Source organism: Podarcis filfolensis (genome assembly GCF_964270895.1).
Source record: "Podarcis filfolensis genome assembly, chromosome: 15".
NCBI lineage: Eukaryota > Metazoa > Chordata > Lepidosauria > Squamata > Lacertidae > Podarcis > Podarcis filfolensis.
In genome coordinates this window covers 36,276,879-36,298,218 of record NC_139618.1, presented here as the reverse complement: position 1 = coordinate 36,298,218, position 21,340 = coordinate 36,276,879, and the positions used below count along the sequence as shown (strand labels likewise).

General features: G+C 43.4%; 1 protein-coding gene across 2 annotated transcripts in view; it reads left to right on the top strand.

Annotated features, from left to right (window-relative positions):
- UNC5D (unc-5 netrin receptor D) overlaps positions 1 to 21,340 on the top strand; it is a 410,127-nt gene that overhangs the window by 332,255 nt on the left and 56,532 nt on the right. For both annotated transcript variants that reach the window (XM_083588433.1, XM_083588434.1), the window contains one exon: positions 1,700 to 1,784. In XM_083588433.1, the coding sequence (XP_083444559.1) occupies positions 1,700 to 1,784 (85 nt within the window). The remainder of the gene's footprint in view (positions 1 to 1,699; positions 1,785 to 21,340) is intronic.

Genomic DNA, 21,340 nt, shown 5'->3' with positions numbered 1-21,340 from the left:
CTGAATCCAGCCCTTCCGAAATCTCTGTCTGGCCCTCAGCACTCTTCCCAGGTCACGCCCCCTTCCTAGGCCACTCCCCCTATTCCCAGGCTGTCTCCATAGCTGTCCTGCCCCATGTCCTCCTTAAGTGCTTTTGTCTAGCTGGAATGTTTCCTTGAACTGCAATAATGCCTCTTGCTTGCCTAGATGAAGGGTGGAGAGATGGGTGCAGGTGTATGCCTTTTCCATAGCTGGAAAGTAGACTCTTGCTTCAACCATTTCACCCTACTGTCACATGGCCTCTGGAGGAGTGGCACGTGAAGGGCTGTACATTTCCTCCTGTCTCTGAGCTATAATATACAATTTGGAAGAGAGTCTTAACATACAGTTAAACCTACCTCCACCTCTGCTGCCGCCATCAAATGTTTGCAAAAATCTCATTCCACAGCATTCTAGGTACATAACAGCTCACAGTGGAATATTTACATTTCAGGCAGGTGCTGAGTTTATTTTGTTGAGAAATGCCATCAGCTACCAATGAGTTCCTTGATTCAGGAAGCCAAGGCTGTAGCTGTAGTCATCATAACAATGAAAATATAATGATGAAACGTTGGCACTGAATGAATTTAAAGGTTTCAAGAGAACAATCAGAATATATGTTGGTGAACTATTTGCATGTAAAATTTGATGGATATGAAGAAGAATGTCCATTGATCTGTGCAGGATGGATGTAAAGTTGACAGGATTGTAATTTACTGGAACTCTTTTTGGAATGTGCTCTGTTGGCTACATTCCAAAGGATGATTAACATTTTAGCAATACTACATATTTTATACAAAAGGTCAGTCACTTCACATCTGAATTCTTTAAGACCTCTCAGATGAATGACACCTAGCTCTTAAAACTTCACCCTTTGTCACTGCTTTTTCACAATGGTTCTTCAAGTACCCTTCTTGGGGCGGGGGAGGGCAGAGAAGGAGATGATTCAGACATAAGAATTTGTCTTATGTCCTCTTATGTACCTCTTTTCAGAGCTGCTGCTCTGCCTGGTTTTATGTTTCTTACACCTTGGGGTGTTTCCTCCATTTGTGTATTTTCTCTTCTTGCTGCCACTATTTAAAACATGCTGACATTGTTTGGGACCCAGCTGTGCCCTCACTGATGTATGGACCACATTATAACAAACATGATTCTAAACATTATGAAAAACTTTCTCTAGAGGCTGGGGTTGTATTGAAGGACATTTTGGAGGTTGGTGGGTAGGTAAGTACTGGAGTGAAATATTGACTGACTCTTGTACAGAGTCAGACCATTGGTCTATGTAGATCAGAACAGTCCACACTGAATGGTAGCAGCTCTCCAGGATTCCATACAGGTGTACCTGGAGATGCCAAGGATTTATCTTGGACCTTTCTGCATGAAATGCATATGCTGTACCTATGAGCCCATAGCCCTTCTCCAAAGCAATCTCTCTTTCATTTTCTAAATACTTCACACAATAGAAACCTCATTTTAACAATGACCTTGAAGAGAGATTGTAGTACCAAAATCACAGTATAACTGTAAATTGGAATGTGATCTATACTACACTGTTCAGGTGATGACAAAGATTTGTCTCACCTGTATGTTCCATTAGGCTAACACTCTTCTTAAGCTACGACTCACTTCCAGCAGAGATTTGATACACCCCCTAGTATCTTTTGTTCTTACTTTGTTACAGGAGTTAGCCTGCTGATTCCACATGGAGCCATCCCCGAAGAAGCATCTTGGGAGATTTACCTTGCCATCAACCAAGATGAAGCGAGGTAAGACAGGAGCAAAAATGATGCACATATGCTCATCAAAACTGTTACACGCCAACTTATAGAAGAGGAATGGGGACCCTCTTCCCACACCACAAAGGCAACTGGACCCCAACCCTAATCAGCCCCAGTCAACATAACCAATAGTTGGTGTTGATAGGAGTTGGAGTTCATCAAGAACTGGAGGACCAGAGGTTCCCTGTCACTGTTCTAGAAGAAAGGGGGAGTAATTGAAGTAACTGCATAATTTCCATTGATTTACAAATATATTGCTGCTCAAAAGAAGAAGGGTATATATAACTAGAAATTGAACTTTTTTAAAAAAAATCAGCTCAATTCCTCCTCTATAGAGTAGTCTCTATAGTATGCTCTAAATTAGGGCTACTTAAGGTTGTATCTTCCAGATGTTATTGAACCTCAATTTCCATCCTCCCTGTTCCTTGGCTATGTTGGCTGGAGCTGATTGGAGTCTAACAACACCAGAAGGGGCACCACTTTCCTTTCTGTAAGCATTATATATTAAAGAGCTGTGGTTTAATCACATACATATGGAGAGGCTCACACAATTTCACTGGAAATATATGCATTTACAAATATCCCTGCATAGTCTGTTAACCACAGTATATTTGGTGCCGGTCATTATGCGTGTTCAGACCTAGAGACATCCCCCCTAAATAAACATATTTTCAAATTTTAGTTTTGGTTTTTGGCAGAATTTAGGCCACAACTTTATTGATTACAGAAAAGTGGTTGCATAGGCTCTGGTTCAGCTAGCTCCCTGTACCCTTGCAGATAGCGCTGACCCAGGGCTCCAGCATAGGTCAGCTAAAGGTGAACATCTGAGGTAGGTGAAAAGCCCGGGAACAGACTCTGTTCACTCCCCAGATGCTCCCCTGGACTCAGGCACGGGCACAATCCCCTCTCGGGGGTTGACCAAACCAAGTTGAGTCCCTGGATTCCTTTAACGGAATATCCTTCAAATAGGGATAGTGAGCAGCCCAACAAGACAATGACAATAATCCACCAACAGCATACAAATCATTATAGCTAACCTGATCCAAAACACCCACCCACCCCACTCACACACGAAAACAAAGATCACCACAGCCAATCACAAACAAACAACCACACCCTAGGCCAACCCCAACCTCTCTCACCACCAAAGGAACACAAGTGAACAGCAGAGATCCTGCACGACCAACGCTAACACCAAACCCTACATACATTAAGCAAAATGGAAACATCGCCACCTGACCCCACCCCCACCCATCTTCCCCACCCCCACCCCTTTTCTTCCTAATGTCTCAACAAATGAAACTGATTTGTAAAAATGTTACATGGGAAAAAATACGAGAGACATTACACATACTTCTGTAAATCAAGAAAAAATGTAATAAAAAACAAAACAAAACAAAACATAGGGATAGTGAGACCATTCTCCCATCCCTATCACCTGAACCAGTGCCTATTCACAACCTTACAAGTTGTGACAATTTGCAGGCAAAACCCAAATGGCAACAGCCAATAAGACAAGTGGGGAAAATTCCTGCCGTGCCCCTGTCCCAACGACAGGTGACACATGACGGCATAGCAAGGTCAATCACAAAATGCCCTAAAAGTAAGGACAGGTGGGCGGGTGCTCCGATGCATGAGCCAAAAGAGGAAGCTCTGGGTCACATGCATAGGTATATATAGGTCCCTCGATCCGTTTTGACTGCACCCCATTGGCCAGATTAAACCCATCAACAAGGGACCTACCATTTGGGTGTTGTGGCTATCCAGTATACCCACCCACGACCAGGAGGTCAGTCTCCAGGTCTCACCGCAACACATGTCCTCTTTTAGGGAGGACACGATTTACCTTTACACACTGGAAATACAGAGGGATATTTTGTTTACTCCATTTTCTGATGGAGGTAGGGATGGTTAATCTCCACCCCCAGGGATGGACTTAGGTTTCCAGAAGAATGAGTAGGTGGGGAAAGGAGGTGGCTGTTACTTTCCTAGTGTAATGGGGCAAGAAGGACGGGGGAGTGCCAAGGAGTTTCAAAGCTAGATCAACCATTGCTTCTCCTTCTATTCTCGCTAATACTCTTTCCATCACCATCATTATGCCTTCAATTCAAGCCCCCAAGTAAGATTGTATTTGAATTAATATTTATGCCCTGCATTTCTACCAAAATAGCACTTGTAGAGGCTTGCAGTGAAGAACAACAAAGACAATATAAAAATACATGCACTTCATATACAGTGTAATAATATAAAGAGCAGCAATTATATATCCTAGCTACTGCAATAAACCATAACTTTTGAAACTCCTAGAATTCCTAGGGTGGTTTAACAACCAAACCCTCTTCTCAGGGGATTGTGGGAATCGTAGCTCTGTACGGGCCTAACAGCTCTCAGCAATTTTAACTAATTAACAGATCCCAGAATTATTTGGAGGAAGCCATAACTATTTTAAGTGCTTGTAATGTATGGCATGAACATGGCTTTAGTTAACTTTCAACTAGAACTTTTTTTGTGCCTTAAAATGGAGATTTCCCCTCTCCCCCCTGCTATGAAAGGAATGTGACAGTGAAACTGAGGACTAGCAATCAATCAATCAATCAATCAATCAATCACTCAATCACTCAATCAATCAATCTTTATTGTGATCAAAGACCAGATAACAAAATTAACACCAGCAACATATGCTTCATCATCATCAAGAGGAGGATGTAATTAGAAATTCCCTATAAACTTATTTACATTAAAAATAACACTCCTTCAACTAAAATCTTTGATCCAAAGTTTAAAATCAGTGCTCGTTCATCAGACAACTGCCACTATAGTCTGTCTTGTCCTCCTTGCCATAAAACAGAATTTCATGACAGGCCTGGTGATATTCAGATCATTGTTGGGAAGAAGGTATTTAACATAGCTTTCCCCTGAGCGGCCTGGTAATTTCCTTAGTAGTGGTTGAATTAGCTCTCTTCGAGTATCACAATCCAATGGGCAGTATAAAAGAGCATGTCCAATGGATTTAGTCTCATCAGAGTTGCATGGGCATAATCTCTGTTCAACTGGGATGTCGTGATATCTGCTCTCTAATAGTGCTGAAGGGAGAGCATTAAAATGGGCTCTGGAAAATGCCCAGCGATGTTTAGGGTTGTCCAGTGCACTTAAGTAATTTGCTGGGTGTGATCTTTGAGGTTTGTGTAAGGATTTATAAATTTTAGAGGATTGGTTAAGATCATTTTGGTATTCTATATCCCAGATTCGTTCTTATTATACTTCTAGCCCTTTCCAGTTCTAGACTTAAAAGATATTCAGGAGAAAGGCAGTATAAAATCATTTTGTTTGATAATTATCAGCCAGTGGAGCAGGCAAGTTGGGGTCTTAACTGAGTCTTCACCATGTATACAAAGTCACAAGTCACACTTGGGCCTGTCTGTAATCGTAGGGCTCTGTTGGGGACACATTTGGGAGTTTGGAGAATTGACCTTAAAAACCCTGATTGTATTTTTTTCATAGGGATCCAAATTAGAGAGGGGGACTAGTTGTGTGTTGTGTAATAATTGAGCTATAGGTTTTGCAGCCTATAATTTAATAGCAGCTGGAATAAAATTTCCTCCCTTTACTCAGTGGGCCGCCCAAAGCTAACAGGTTTTGATAGCTTTTCATTCTCCTTTTTACTTCTTCTTAAAGGTTTCTAGTATTATTATTTTTTCCTGTTTTTCTCACAGTTTCTACCTGTGAAAAATCACTAGGCTGCTTCCTCGTCCCGCTTCTTTTTGAGCCTGGGGAGAAATGTCAGTGTGTTGTGTTGGCAAAGGCTGTTGTTCAGCTTTAGAGCAGCCCTGTGCAACAGACGATGGGAGTCCACATGCGGCCCCTTTTGTGATCCTCCTCCTGCCATCAGGTTGACCTAACCCTCATTAGCTGTGGCCTGCCGAGTGCAAGGTGGCCAAGAAATGTGAGTCAAGAGACTCAGCTGTTGCTGCTACTCTAACACAGCCAGGAGCAGAGTGGGAGCTGAGCTGCGTGTCGCCAGGTGTTCTAGAAGAGGCCTGGGCTGTTTCTAACAGCTCTCCAGTGACCCAAACCAGGAGATAAGGCATTGTTATTAAGAGAATGAGCTGCGAACTGCACATTCCCAGTTGAAATCTATGTATTATCATGTGCTGCTAGTACTATTATTATAATGGCGATGTACTAATATCCTGCATCATATAATCGTACAGAAACATTCCAGAGTGCTATTGCAAATTCCCTCCCCCCATTTGAAGATTATTAAAGGTTGGAAATGCCCACAAATCGGCATATTGTCCTATTTTCAGACTTATTGTATTTACTTTGGTATTTTTTACGCTGCCTTTTGGTGTGAATAGCCCGCCCAAGGCAGTTTGCAAATAAATGCATGAAACAATGGGACGAGCCATCTCACATTGGAAGCTGCCTTATACCCATTCAGAACACTAGTCCCTCTAATCCAGTATTGCTTACTCTGACTGACTGTGACTCTCCAGGGTTTCAAGCAGGAGATGGGGATTGAACCTGGGACTTCTTACATGCAAAGCAAAGTATCCTCCTAATACTTGCATTCTTGATTGCTGTCTGACACAGCCCAGCATCCTGTTCCATCTCTGTGTTGGCTTCTTCGCTGTCACATATGAGCCAGCAGCTGTCATGACCTGGTTTGAGGAGGAAGACAAAGACTTTTCAGACTTTTCTAGAGGCTGGCTGTATACCAAATTTTACCTTTCTCACTGTGCCTTTCCTTCTTGTGATTGAACCCCACAGAAGAGACTGCATGCTGGCATCACTAAGGACAAATGGAGCTGAGTAATATTAATATTCCATTGGTCACATGGGTGAGCCTAGCCCATAAGGCATTCTTCCCCAATCAGGTTCCACCAGGTTACTTTGGACTTCTATCTATCATCTATCTATCTATCTATCTATCTATCTATCTATCTATCTATCTATTCCTATCCTGCCCTTCTAATACCTATGCACCACTTACTGTAGGGTGGCTTGCCACAATTTCAAATCACAGCACAAAAACTGCATATTCAAATGCAGGGATTCAACAAAGTACTAAGGAGATTGTTCTGTCAGTGGTAGCATTATCAGCTTGCCAGGTGGCATGATCACCCCTCTCCTCCCTGCAACCCACACACACTGTTCCAGAGGTCCCACAACCCCTGACTCGGGCTACGCAAAACTGGAGCTGGCATAGCGATCAGGCCCGGCAGTCAGCGGCGTAGAAAGCCACTCGGGGGTCTGGGGCAGCATGCCCGGGGTGGGGTGAGGGCAGGGCGAGCCACCCATAGGGACGGGACGCACTGTGGGGCCTCTGGAGTCTGCCTGCCTCCTCCCACACAGCCACTCTACAGCAGTGGATGGACCGTTTGGGCAGCGCAGAGCCTGTGCGCACTCAAGCCACCACATCACTCCCAGGAGAGATGCGTGGCTTGGGCGCACTGCACCCAGCATTTTGTCACCCCCCTCAGTGGTGTCACTTGGGGTGACCCGCACGCACTGCATCCCCCTTCCTCCGCCCCTGCTGGCAGTGAAGGCAGGTGGGTTGGTTCCAAATCCAGCAGGTCCTGGGTTGGCTCAGCCCTTCCCTTCCACACTTTGGAGGCACCCAACAGCAGTACTTCCAGTGCCCTGCACTCTTGGGCAGGCAGAACAGGAAGCTTTGTGTTGATTATGTTTTCCTTGTGCAGGCTGAATTTTAAAATCTAATGCAGAATAATTCATGTTTTCCTTTGCAGTGGACAGAACCCGGTTGCACAATTTGCTGTAAGCTTGCTCACACTGTTCGCCACCCCCTCCCCCACTGTCAAGCCTATGTAGTTACTTCTACTGATTGCATTCTGTCTCCCTTTTATGTTTGAGCCTTAGTTCAGAGACAGTGGCCTGTGGTGCTCCAAAGAGTGCTGATCTTTCCCTCCCCATGTAGCCCAGCAGCTGCTACAAATTTCCTCCTTACAGCTCAGTGTGAGGACTGGATTTATCATGCCCATTCTCTACACTACCACTGTTTGCAAGATGCAGTGGGATGCTGTAAGCAACATTCCTCTGATGTAATTAAATAAGCACCAACTATGTAATTCATGTTCGCAAGCTTCCCCCAGCATGCACATTCATGATGTACTTTTTAAAAAGCTGAGCAGAGGGAACAACATACATCGACTAATTGTCCAAGTGCTTGTATGCTGTCCTTTGGTTGCAAGAAACCAGCTCTCTTGGAGGGAGGGAGAGAGGGATGGGGAGAGGACCAGTACTAGGATCTTGAACATGCTCTTATTAATTCCTATTTTGGCCAGGGAGTATCATGCTTCCCAGCAACCTTCACATCCGAGCCTTGTTTCTGCTGGTTAGTTTCAAGGGATCAGAAGAAGATTCTATGTCTAGGAGAATGCAAACATGGTTTTAAGACCAATCCTCAGCTGTTCTTCCACATCTCTGACCTCTTCAGGCATTAGGACATATGAGACTTCAGTAATGTTGCCGAGATTCCTTTTTAAAACAACAAGAAGAAAAATCGAAAGCTGAAGCAAATAAATACTCTGGCTGTGTACATCCAGTTCGCTCCCACTGTTGATTTGGGAACTGGTTTACGCTCAGAGTCAGCCGCAATCCATATCTATCCTTTAATTTCTTATAAAAAAACTGCATTTTGATATGTTTTTCCCCAAACCAGCTTTGATCGGAATTAAGAAAAAGAATGAATGACCTAGCTCTGTTTTAAACCAGTTAATATGTGCATGGCCTTATTCTGCATAGAATATATATTTAGGTCCAATACTCGGAATGCTAACTAATAATAATTTGCATTTACTTTTAAGGGGGGGTGTATGTGCATGCACTCGCACACTAGAGAAAGGAGAGAGAGATTTGTCAGAGATTTTTTGATGCCTGGAGATATTTTCCAAAACTTAATCTAAAACTCTTTTCAGTCCCCCGCCTCCCTCTGATAGCTCAGCTCCTTTGTGAGACCTTTCATATTACATCTCCATCTGCTGCTGTTGCTGCTTTTTAAAAATCATTTTCAATGGAAGATTAAGATATGTGAAGCGAAAGAGGCGGCGGGGAGGGGGGGACCAAGGATGAACCCAGCTGTTTCATCTGTAAGGGCTTGGTAGAAGTGAATTAAAACGGGTTAATTAAATAGAAGGAGCACATATTTTGCCTGCTGTTTTACTTCTGTTGGCTAAAAGCAGAGGGAGCAAGCCAAACCAAAAGAATTGTCATGGCGAGATTTGCTTTCTGGAACACCAGGGGTGAAAGTTGGAGGAGGGAAAGCAAACATAAAGGAAACTTTAATTAGAATGCCACACATTATTTCCTTTTCAAAGACTTGAGACAGCAGTGACATACGCAGTTCTGATTCCCGTACCTTTCGTACATTGTGTAGATACACCTTTTTCTGCTGCCGCCGCGGCATCGGGAACATACAACCAGTTTTGTTTTATTTTTACTTCTGTGGAGCTTTGATTGTTTGGCCTGGATTTAAGATGGCTGCCACAGAATGCTGCCTTGTTTCACTCATGCCAGCTTGCTGGAACCCTGTGCTCAGCCAGCAGGGATGCTTAAGAAATATCAAAGCAAACATTTTGAGAGCAAAACCACAGCCACAGAGACCATAGCAACAAGACAAGTCCTCTGCTGGTTATAACATGTAGCCTGCAGTGGTGTCAGAAGAACTGGTGAGCTGACCCATTCCTTCCCTCACTCCCAGATGGTTGCAGGCTGAGGCTGCAAGTATCAGAGGAGCATAGGAAGTTGCCTTGTACTGAGTCCAATTTACTGGCCCATCAAGCTCAGTATTGTCCAAACTGAGATCCATAGATCACCACGAGTTTCATTCAAGTGGTCTATGGCATATCCGCCTTGAATATTCTTATTGATTTTTAAATTGTACTTTTATTGCTTCTTTTATTTCGCATATTGTTTTCTATATTATTATACTTTGATTTCTATGGAATGCAAATTGTGATACAATAAAGCACAAGGTAAGAATTTAAAAAAAGCAATTAAGATACAATTAAAAACCATACAGCACCTAGCTCAGCACATCACAATAACCACAAACGGCAGAAAAAAATGTATTACCAAGAAGAACATCAGCAATTTTCAAAAGGGGGTGATGGTGGAGGTTGGGAACCACAGGTCCACACTGATTGACAGCATCTCTCCAGGGTTAGAAGAATTGGGATTAGAAGTTGTGATGTGTGCTTGACTGTGATGTGTGTGTGATGGTTTGAAAATGTGCCCCAGGGTCGATGAGCCCCAAAAGGCTGCTAACCCCTGTTCTCTATATTATGCATCTGTCGTCCACATGAGTAGCATAATGGAAACAATCAATTGTAGAATGATCAGGGGGTAAATATACCATTTCAGGAGGGGGCATTCCAGCTGCCCTGAAAGAGGCTGTGATGTATGTCCTCCATAAGAGGTCCATCCTGGTTATACCACTAATGCCCAATTGCCAATATCCACCTCCTGGACAAGGTTCAAGTGGGCTGTAGCCATGCAATTTTCAGCATACTTGAGAGAAGCACATTCTCTTTCCAAATCTAGCTTCAGATCTGGTTCTGGCACTGATACAGCTTTGGGCACTCTGGTTGATGATGACTTGCTTCAGGAGAAGGACAGGAGGTATTGGTTCATCTTAATCTCCCAGCATCTTTTAATACAACTGACTTTGCAGCACCTCTGTGGGTTGGAAGTTGGAGCCACAGTGTTATGGTGGATCCACTTCAGAAAGAAACACTGGATGACTTCAAGTCTCATGGTTGGTTCTGTCCTGCCCCCAGTGCTAGTTAACATCTATATGATGAACTCATCATTGGGTGGGGAGGGGGTGCCTTGGGATTTTGTGTCATTAGGAGCACCATGACATTTGGACCAGATGCAGCTGTGTCATTGTGGAGCCAGTGCCTGGGGGCTGTAATGGGCTGTTTGACAGCCAAGAAAATGCAGCTGAATCCTAAGAAACTTGGAGCTTTGTTCTTCCTAGTGGGACCCCTGCCTCCTCACACACAGATCTATGGATGACCTTCCCACTGCTCCCCTCAGATGTTTGTTCGTTTTTACATACCCACATACTCACTCCACCCTGCCAATCAATCAATCAATAGAAAAACTGAAAATGTTCAAGTAATATTTCTGGGCTGCTCTATAATGAGTATTATCTTAGCAGTGTGCCCCATCCCAAGCCCTTAACTTGGAGTAGGGCTGGGTTGTTTTTCATCCAACAGCCATAGCATTTTTCTATCTACATATATTGTTGCTGCTGTTTCTGCTCTGTTGGTGGCAGACCCACGTGAGACGCATCTTGCCCCAAAGGCAGAATTGTAGACCTGACTTTCAAGTTTATCACTGTCCTGGAAAACAGAGATCTCCCAAGAAATGGCAGCCTTTAGATCTCCTCATATGGGATTGTGTTCAGAAGGACTGTTTATCACATAAAAAATGACAGCTACAAGTTGCCTTACGAAAGCTTTATAATGTCTAAAAGGACTCAAGAATCAAACCCAAGTGTTGCTTTCAGAGGATTGAACTGCCACTCAGCTCAGCAGAGAATAGGAGGTTGGCTTTTAAGGCCAGCCAAGATTTCAGACCAGACGGCATTTAGTTGACCAAACAGAAGTGGCTCTCTGGCTAGTGTTAGAGCTGATACCAGGAGGAACAAAAATATACAACAAAGGAAAACCCCTGCGTTGCAAAACAGAAAACTGTGAATAATCATAGGCAACATGCGGCTAATAATGTGTTGACATTTATTTATTTTTTACAACATTATATATTCAAAATTTATAAACAGCAAACATGTGATATGTGAATAGAGTCACAAATAATAGGAGTTCCATAAACAGAACTAGTAGGCGTGGTCAGTCAATATCAAAGAAGATTAGGATGTAGGCAAAATGCCTTTCAACAGTCCTTAGTATAAGAATAATAATAAATAATTTTATTATTTATCCCCTGCCCATCTGGCTGGGTTTCCCCAGCCACTATGGGAGGTTTCCAGTACATATAAAAACATAATACAATGTCAGACATTTAAAACTACCCAATAAAAGGCTGCCTTCAGATGTCTTTTAAAAAATGTGTAGTTCTTTATCTCCTTGACATCTGATGGGAGGGCATTGCACTTCCGAGAAGGCCGTCTGCCTGGTTTCCTATAACTTCACTTCTCACAGTGAGGGAGCCACCACAAGACCCTCTGAGGCGGACCTCAGAGGCTAAATGATGAAGGTTGAGATGCTCCTTCAGGTATACTAGGCTGAGGCCATTTAGGGCTCTAAAGGTCAGCTCCAGCACTTTGAATTGTGTTTTGAAACTTGCTGGGAGCCAGTGAAGATCCTTTAGGACAGGTGTCATATGGTCCCAGCTGCCACTCCTGGGACTCAGCTATACAGCTGCAAATAAAATGTTTTAAGTGTGTTGTAAAATGTGACACTAGATGGCGATGGTGAACTATGGCAAATTCAATATACCGGTATATTTGTCAAAGCTTTTTTAAAAAAGCACTTTCACAATGTTTATTATATGTGTCTAGATTCCACCCCAGTCACCAGTCTAGCTGTCATATTCTGAATTAGTTGTAGTTTCCAGGTCACCTTCCAAGGTAACCCCATGTAGAATGCATTGCAGTAATCCAAGTGGGAGATAACCAGAGCATGTACCACTCTGACAAGAAACTCTACACACAAGTAGGGTCTCAGCCAGCGTACCAGATGGAGCTGGTAGACAGCTGCTCTGGACACAGAACGGACCTGTGCCTCCATGGACAGCTGTGAGTCCAAAATGACTCCCAGGCTGTGCACCTAGTCCTTCAGGAGTACAGTTACCCCATTCAGTACTAGGGAGTCCCCCACACCTGCTTGCTCCCTGTCCCCCCAAAACAGTACTTCTGTCTTGTCTGGATTCAACCTCAATCTGTTAGCTGCCATCCATCCTCCAAGTGCCTCCAGACACAGGACATTTGCTGCCTTCACTGGCAGTGAATAGCAGGATAGCATTCTGCTATTATTCAAACAGGAGTATTCACTCATGAGAATGCTTGGCTCTGAATCATTGCAATTCCTCTATATCATACTACAGTTCTTGGAGGGCATAGTGTCTGACCTTATTAATGGATGGAGAACTCAAACTCTTAGCTCAGATTCACGATCTACCTGTTGGACATGTGTGGTCTAACAGGACCAGCATGAGTGGCAGCGCTTTTAGCATAATGCCAAAGAAAGTATACCCCTGTTAATTTGTTTCTGGGTACCTCCTTTTTGAAATACTCCCAGCTTTCTTCCACTTTTGGCAGTAGTGTTTTTTGAGAAAGCTGAAGTACCCTCAAGGTTGAGTACATGTGATTCTTCTTTCTTTCAGGGAAATGCCACTTCCCTCCCCCCATATGGTAAAACAAAATTACAATCTCTGAAAAGGCACCATAAATTTCGATGGAATGGCTTCACATGGCTGTATTTCTGCTTTGTCACAGTGGAACACATTTGCGACGGCTCGCAATCAAGTAGAGATTGCCTGAGGAGTAATATTGCCTGAGACAATCACCGACGCTTCCTAAATTGTATAGATCCTTCAATCCCATTGCAAATGTCAGTGACACATATTCATGAGGACTAGTAATTATGGACGAATTAGATATGTTGCATCTAATGGTTACTTTCCCCCAGGGAAAAATTCATGCATGCAACCTTCATCCTCAAGCAAGTGCCACTGGCAAAAAGGTCTGCCAGATCTTAGAGAGCCATTGAGGGTGCATTTTCATGAATGAATTATCAAGTGAATAAAAGGAGAAAAGAGGAAATGATGTGTGCAATGTTTGCTAAAGTGCTCCCCACAATACCCTAGGAAGATGGTAGCAAATCACTGCTAGGAGACCATGTTTCATGAAGGAGGAGTGATACCTTTGCCTGCTGTGAACATTTCCAGTGCAGCAACTCAACAATTGTCAACGCTCATTGTGATATCAGGCTCATGGACAATAGGACTGGCAGTGTGAAAAAAAGTACTTGGAACACTAATGGCTTGTATGTAGCCTTGGTGCTTTGGCATTCAGGCTTCATTTCTTGTAGAGAATGCTGAATGCTCTGAATAGAAACCATTGGAAGTGTGGCACAGCATGGACAATACAGACAGAAAATAACAAATGAGACTATTGCCTAGATGCTCTTAGGGACGCCTTGCTAGTGATTCATCAAGACCAGTGCCTGTTATCAGTGTTGTCAAGTTTTAGCATTCTTTAAGGGGAGGAGGGGAAGTAGAATCTCAAAGAGATTCACCCAAAATTACACGTAAACACTTGGAGAGGGTATGCTTGCTTGTTGTGAAGACACCTTTTTGCACAGCACTTAAGATCACCAGCTCTTAAAGATGGGTGTTTGTGTTTGAGAGGGTAAGCAAAGCCCATTCAAATTGTCCAGATATTTGAGGCACTTAGCCTTCTGTCAATCTTGGCTTCTCATTTTCCCAATCTTCTTCTTCTTCTTCTTTTTATTATTATTATTACTTTTATTGTTCTTACTATTATTTTCATTTTATTTTAATTTGTATACTGCCCTTCTATATATACAAAGGGAGATTTACAAGCTGAAGAAACAACAAAATAGACAGCAAAGATCACCCACCTAATAACACTCTGATCCAAAACAAAAAAGTCCATAATAAAAACATAACTTTAAAATAAACAACTTACTGTATATCAAATAAAGCAATATTCAGCAATCCATTAGAATATAATAGTAAACAGTAAACTTAAATATCAGCAAATAATAATTAAACAGTTTACATTTAAAAATTACAATAAAGAATTACTAAACTGTAATCAATGAAAATAACAGCAAGTCACAATGCATAAAATAGCACAAAACTTAACAAAACTACAAATGCCACAAAGACACACAACCAATAACGTTTTTTTCTTAAAAATATCCCTGAACTCCTCTTCTTTCGTCCCAGCTGTTTCTGCTGTTCTCAAAGTCAGGGTCTAGGAAAGGCTCCTAGGGCTGGAGGGTAGGGCAAGGCAGGTGGGAAAAGTCGTTGCCTGGTTGCCAGCATAAAGTCCCTCTCTAATGAAGTGGCAGGGATGGGTAAAGGTAAAGGTAAAGGTAAAGGGACCCCTGACCATTAGGTCCGGTTGTGACCAACTCTGGGGTTGCGGCGCTCATCTCGCTTTCTTGGCTGAGGGAGCCGGCGTACAGCTTCTGGGTCATGTGGCCAGCATGGCTAAGCCGCTTCTGGCAAACCAGAGCAGTGCACGGAAACGCCGTTTACCTTCCCGCCAGAGTGGTACCTATTTATCTACTTGCACTTTGACGTGTTTTCGAACTGCTAGGTTGGCAGGAGCAGGGACCGAGCAACAGGAGCTCACCCTGTCGTGGGGATTCGAACCGCCAACCTTCTGATCGGCAAGTCCTAGGCTCTGTTGTTTAACCCACAGCGCCACCCACATCCCACCAATGGGGATGGCTACTCCCGTTGAATTTCTTCCTGCCAGGCGTACAAAGCCTGGCAGGTGGCATTCATATTCTGGGTCAAGGGTCAGCAGCAAGGTTCAGTTGACCACATTTCCACATCATTCTGCATTTTTAAAAAGAAGCTCTCATGATAGTTAATCAGCATTTCAGAGCAAGTTTATCAAAATATACAGATTTTTTGTATGCAATTTTGCACAATATACACATTTTTGCAAGCAATTCTGCTTAGTACAGTGGTACCTCGGGTTACCACTAACCCAGAAATAGTACCTCGGGTTAAGAAGTTTGCTTCAGGATGAGAACAGAAATTGGTCGGCAGCAAGAGGCCCCATTAGCTAAAGTGGTACCTCAGGTTAAGAACAGTTTCAGGTTTAGAACTGATCTCCGGAACGAATTAAGTTCTTAACCCGAGGTACCACTGTATAAAGCTTTCTTTTCATGTACACCTCACAATGATGTTATGTGATCTTGTACTGCCTGAGACACATTCAACCCTCGCCACCCCAAATAATCTTGGCACTTTAGAGGAAGAACGGGAAGCAGGTGAAACGCCAAGCTTTAATCATCTTGTAACCATCAAGTCTTAGTAAACTCACCCCACTGAAAAGTCATACACTCTCAAACGTTCAGGAGGGTTTTGGTGTTCCCCTCAAAGCTGTACTAATTTGGCTGGGCAAAACTTTCAGCTTAGTCCATATATGCAAAAAGAGCCCTCTCGGGTATTCACATCACATGAATGGGAAGGTAGGGAGAACACCCTCTGAAACATGTGGATTCTAGAATCCTGGCAATTCAAAGTTCTAAAACCCATGGGCAACCTCACAAGTGAAACAGGCTCTCCACTACAGACAGACGGCCAGAAGGAGGAAAGGATGACAATGGCAGAGTGCCAGGGGAATGCACATTCACCACTGCTCATTTATTTTATTAAATTGTTTGCCAAAAAACAATAATGTCCATAAGGCCAACATGGTGGTGAACAGCATAAAAACAACAATAAACTTACATTCATCAAAACAAATACAAAACGCATAACAAATCAGTTAATCAGCTTAATACATAAACATAGCTGGATCATCCATCAGGGAAAGCCTGGATGGTGATAATCATTAAACAAACAATGGAAGGCTTAGGTCATAAGCATCTTCTTACATTAAATGTAGCACTGAGCAGAACATTTCTAACAATAAAGTTAGAGCTAAAGCCATTTTAAACTTAGTGCTTGATTTGCCCTCCAGTGCTCCAAGCTTCATTGGCAGTAATTTGTTCAGCTCATCCAAACGGAATAGAATTCATACATTGTCTTTCTTTATACAAGATGCAAAAGAAGAAGAAGAAGGTGTGTTTCAATATGGCGCAGGGCACCAATCTTTATTTAAAGATTAAGCAGGAGAGAGACAGAACTATGGTATGTGTTTGCTAACAGCTCTGAATACTGTGAGCCTTTTTCAGTGAAAAGAGAGGGCTGATGCACTGGACTGGTTGTGTATTGCGAGGCAGTTTTTGTGCGCTCTAATTAAACCTTTGTTTGTGGGTGTTGCTTCCCATGTTGTCAGTTCTTCTGGAAGAAATAGCAAGTCCTATTAAGATGATTTATCATAAATATCCGTTCCTGTTAATTATACTCTAGTGAAGGTGCCAAGGCAAAAATGCTGCGAGCGCGTAGCCAGAGGAGATTTAAGTCTTTATGGGCTTACTGCTCACTTTCCTGCCGTTGCTCAAAATGCCATAATAACTGGAAATTGAGCCATGGAAACAGTGAAGCATTTCCGTTGTGCTTTATAACAGTTATCTCTTTCACTGTTCTAAGTGATCGTTAACATGGATAGGATTACAGCCTGCAGAGGTATGCTTCAGTTCCTCCTCTGGAGCAAAGCAGTTGTAGGGCCCTCCCACTCTCTCTCTTTCTCTCTCTCTCTCTCTCACACACGTTGCAAGGATCCGTCAAAGGACTGGTTGGGCAGAGCCAACAGTTGTTGTTGTTGTTGTTTAGTCATTTAGTCGTGTCCGACTCTTTGTGACCCCATGGACCAGAGCACACCAGGCACTCCTGTCTTCCACTGCCTTCTGCAGTAGCTTCAAGAACACTGTCCAACCATCTCGTCCTCTGTCGTCCCCTTCTCCTTGTGCCCTCCATCTTTCCCAACATCAGGGTCTTATCCAGGGAGTCTTCTCTTCTCACGAGGTGGCCAAAGTATTGGAGCCTCAGCTTCAGGATCTGTCCTTCCAGTGAACACTCAGGGCTGATTTCCCTCAGAATGGATAGGTTTGATCTTCTTGCAGTCCATGGGACTCTCAAGAGTCTCCTCCAGCACCATAATTCAGAAGCATCAATTCTTCGGCGATCAGCCTTCTTTATGGTCCATCTCTCACTTCCATACATCACTACTGGGAAAACCATAGCTTTTACTGTACGGACCTTTGTTGGCAAGGTGATGTCTCTACTTTTTAAGATGAGCCAACAGTAGGCAGAGCCAAAGCCAATGATCGGAAGAGCCAACTAATTCTACTTTGGCACCCATCCTCTCTCCAGCTGAGTTCAACAAGGGCAGCACTGAGACTAAGGGGAGGAAGCTGACACCCCCTGGACTGGATGTGAGTGAGAAGGCAGGCAGGGGAGAGTTGACTGGGCAGTGCCTGAATTGCTTTACTGGACCAGCCAACATTCCCGTTTAAGTGATGGAAACAAGGACAGCATCAAGGGTTGGTATAAGCCAGGGGTGCCCAAACTTTTTTTCTAAGAGGGCCAGATTTGATTAAGTGAACATGCATGAGGGCCGACCAAAGTTGAGCTTTCTTTAGGATTGAGCTTCTTGAGCTTTTTCTGGGATTTGACCCCAAGAAATAAACTGCCACAGGGGCCAGATTAGGCCCCCAAAACGGACTTTGGTCATGGTTGGTATAAGCAGACACCTGCTAATGGCCAACATTCCCGTCAAGAACCACAAATGAGTATTTTTCACTTGTTCTTCTTCTTCTTCTTCACCCACCTCTTACTCTGGCTCAGGCAACAGTGGAAATGAAACAGCAGTAGATGTCACTGCCTGTTTGCTCATTGACTCTCTGCCTGGCACCAGGGCTTAAAATGTGGCAGGTGGTTTAACCCCACTCAAGCCTGGCCTTTGTTTACAGTGCTGGGGCTCCTAATGGGCTATGCATGTAACCCAGAGCTGCTTCTGAGTGATGTTCCTTCATCACTGCATAATTATAGGGACTGCAAGAGGGTGCTAGCAGTAACAAGGCAGAAGAGTATAATATAATGAACTGATGGACTTGGGGTCCCCATTCAAACCCAGGGAAGGTTGCAGGCAGGCCATCTGATCTACTTCATGGGGTGGTTGGGAGGTTTTGATAGGAAAACTCCATTTTGGATGCACTGAAGCTTCTTTGAGCAAAAAAAAAATGAATATAAATTTGATACATAAGTGCATAAGTAACCAGTGTATTCAAATACATGGAGAGCAGCAAACCATTTGGGTTGTGGTGGGGGTTTGTCCAAGGCTAAGACTGGAAATAAATCTGCACTGAGAAACAAATATATGCATTCCATTGTATGGTTGTATTTTATTTTATTTTATTTTATTTATTTCTGTAGGGGGTAGAATTTTTAAAGTTGTGCTTTGGACATGGAAACTACCTCTAATGAAAGACAGGCAAGCTGCACAAGTATCCAAACAGCTATTCTCATCCATGATTTTAAAGTTCCTAATTTGTTCTGGTTCAAGCAGAAAGGGTCAAAACCATGTGGCCAGACAGGAGGGAGGGTGGGAGAGATTGTGCAGGATCGAAGGAAGTAAAGTAGAAAAAGAGAATGATTTGAGTATCAGAAGCTTTGAGTGGGGAGATTAATGCTTTAGGGCTTTTCAGCAGCAACAACCATTGTCTTTGGTTTGAATTTCATTGAAGTGTTATGTTTCTGCTTTAATCCAAAAAAGCAATGATTTTTCACAGCATAAAAAAAGAATAATTATCAAGTGAGTGTCCACACTCAGTCATGATTGCCCAAGAAACTGTGAGGCATTTGTCACTGTGACTGACTCCCAGGCAATGCTTGCTTCCTGTTTCAGAGCATTTTGAAGCCATTACCTAAGGTCGCAGAGGTGCTTCAGATGAGACCATTATCTTGGATTAGCACCTGACCTTGAGTTTGTTTACATGCTCTGAGGTTGATAAGCCCTGCAAGAAGGTGAGGTTTAAGAAAGATAGAAAAACAAAGCACCAAAGAAAATGCAAGCTCTGAAGTGGGGTAGACAAAAGGGATATTTTTTATTACAATGCACATCAGACCCTGCTGGTCCTTATTCAGAGGAATAAAGACTCAGCATTTATATGTAAAATTTTAAAGATTCAACATTCTTCATTTCTCTGAATTTCCCTAGAAAAGGGACCAGCAAGGTCTGAAATGCATTGGAATTTTTTTTAATATTTTTTTTTTTTACTAACCTGCTGTTTTTTGCTCCTACTTTCAGTTCCTTTCCAGGGTGCCCATCAAGTTCCAAAACATGATGGTTGTTGTCATTTTGTTTTCCTTTCAAGCATAGTCTCCTGTGCTGGTGGGTGTCCAAATGGATTTGTAGAGGAGTGGCTGCATTCTGTTGCAGCAAAAATGGTGAAGAGACTTGTGACACGTTAAAGGTGTCCACATTTATTATGATAGACTTTTGCAGACTAGAGTCCACAAAATGTATAAAGGGCAATCCTAAATTGGCAAACTCTGAGGGTGGAACAGAGGGCTGGAGAAGAAGAGGACTGAGATCAGAGGGAAATGAGATGCATAAAGAATAGAGAATTATTTACAGGCAAAATGGTTAGTGACTGTTAACAAGGTGGTGTTGCAGAAACCTGACCTCCAATTTCTCCTTTCTTTCAGTTTCTTTCCCCTGCAATGGGGGCACTTTAGAAAGCATTTATAAATTTGGTGTGTGTGTGGTTGAGCTTACTTTCTTGTTGCAAGGTGTCTGTAGGTAGTGTTGCGTGTGTGTTTATTTCCAATAAACATTTATCCAGCACTCTGCAGCCTCCCTGGCTGCCTGTGCATCCTCATCTGGGGGGGGGGGGGGACTAATTGAATTATGGGAAAGCAGGGAGGTTAGCTGCAGAATAACTGAAACTGGAGCAGTCACGGATTTTGTTTTTACGTGAGGTCCTTCCTTCTACCTTAAGAACAGTTTTCTCATGCTGTTTTCTTTATAAATCGGGTCCTCCCTTAAAGAGGGCATGTATTGCGTTGAGACCTGGACAACCGACAGCCTGTGTTGTGGGTGGGTACGCTTGGACAGCCACAACACCTACTTGGTAGGTCCCTTGAAGCTGGCTAATGGGACGCAGTCTAAACAGTTCGAGGGACCTATTTATGCCCATGCACGTGACCCAGAGCTTCCTCTTTCAGTGCATGCATTGAGAACACCTTCCCACCTCTCCCTACTTTTAAGGCATTTTGTGCTTGACCTTGCTATGCCGTCGTCTGTCATTGGGACAGGGGCACGGCAAGAATTTTCACCACTTGTCTGATTGGCTGTTGCCATTTGGGTTTGCCTGCCATGTAGCAAATCGTCACAACTTTTAAGGTTACGGATAGGCTCTGGTTCAGGTGATAGGGATGGGAGAACGCTCTCGCCATCCCTATGTGAAGGGCATTCCGTTAAAGGAATCCAGGGACTTGATGGTTTTGTCAACGCCTGAGAGGGGCTTGTGCCTGTGCCTGAGTCCAGGGGGACATTTGGGTGGCAGAGATAGCTTGTTCCCGGCTTTCTGCTTATCCAGGTGTTCACCCTTGGCTCACCTATGATGGAACCCTGGGTCAGCGCTTCCTGCAAGGGTGCAGGGAGCTAGTCGAACCAGAGCCTATGCAACCAGTCACTTTCTGTAATCAATAAAGTTGTGGCCTAAATTCTGCCAAAAACCAAACCCAAAATTTGAGTCTTGTGTGAATTTATTTAGGGGGGAGGTTTCTGGGTCTGAACCCGCAAGTAAAACACTTTAAAAACCTGAATTAAGAGCTATCAGGCAGTATCCCCACCGTCCCTTGATTGTAGGAAAGCCCAGCTAAGGGCATCGTGGCATTTT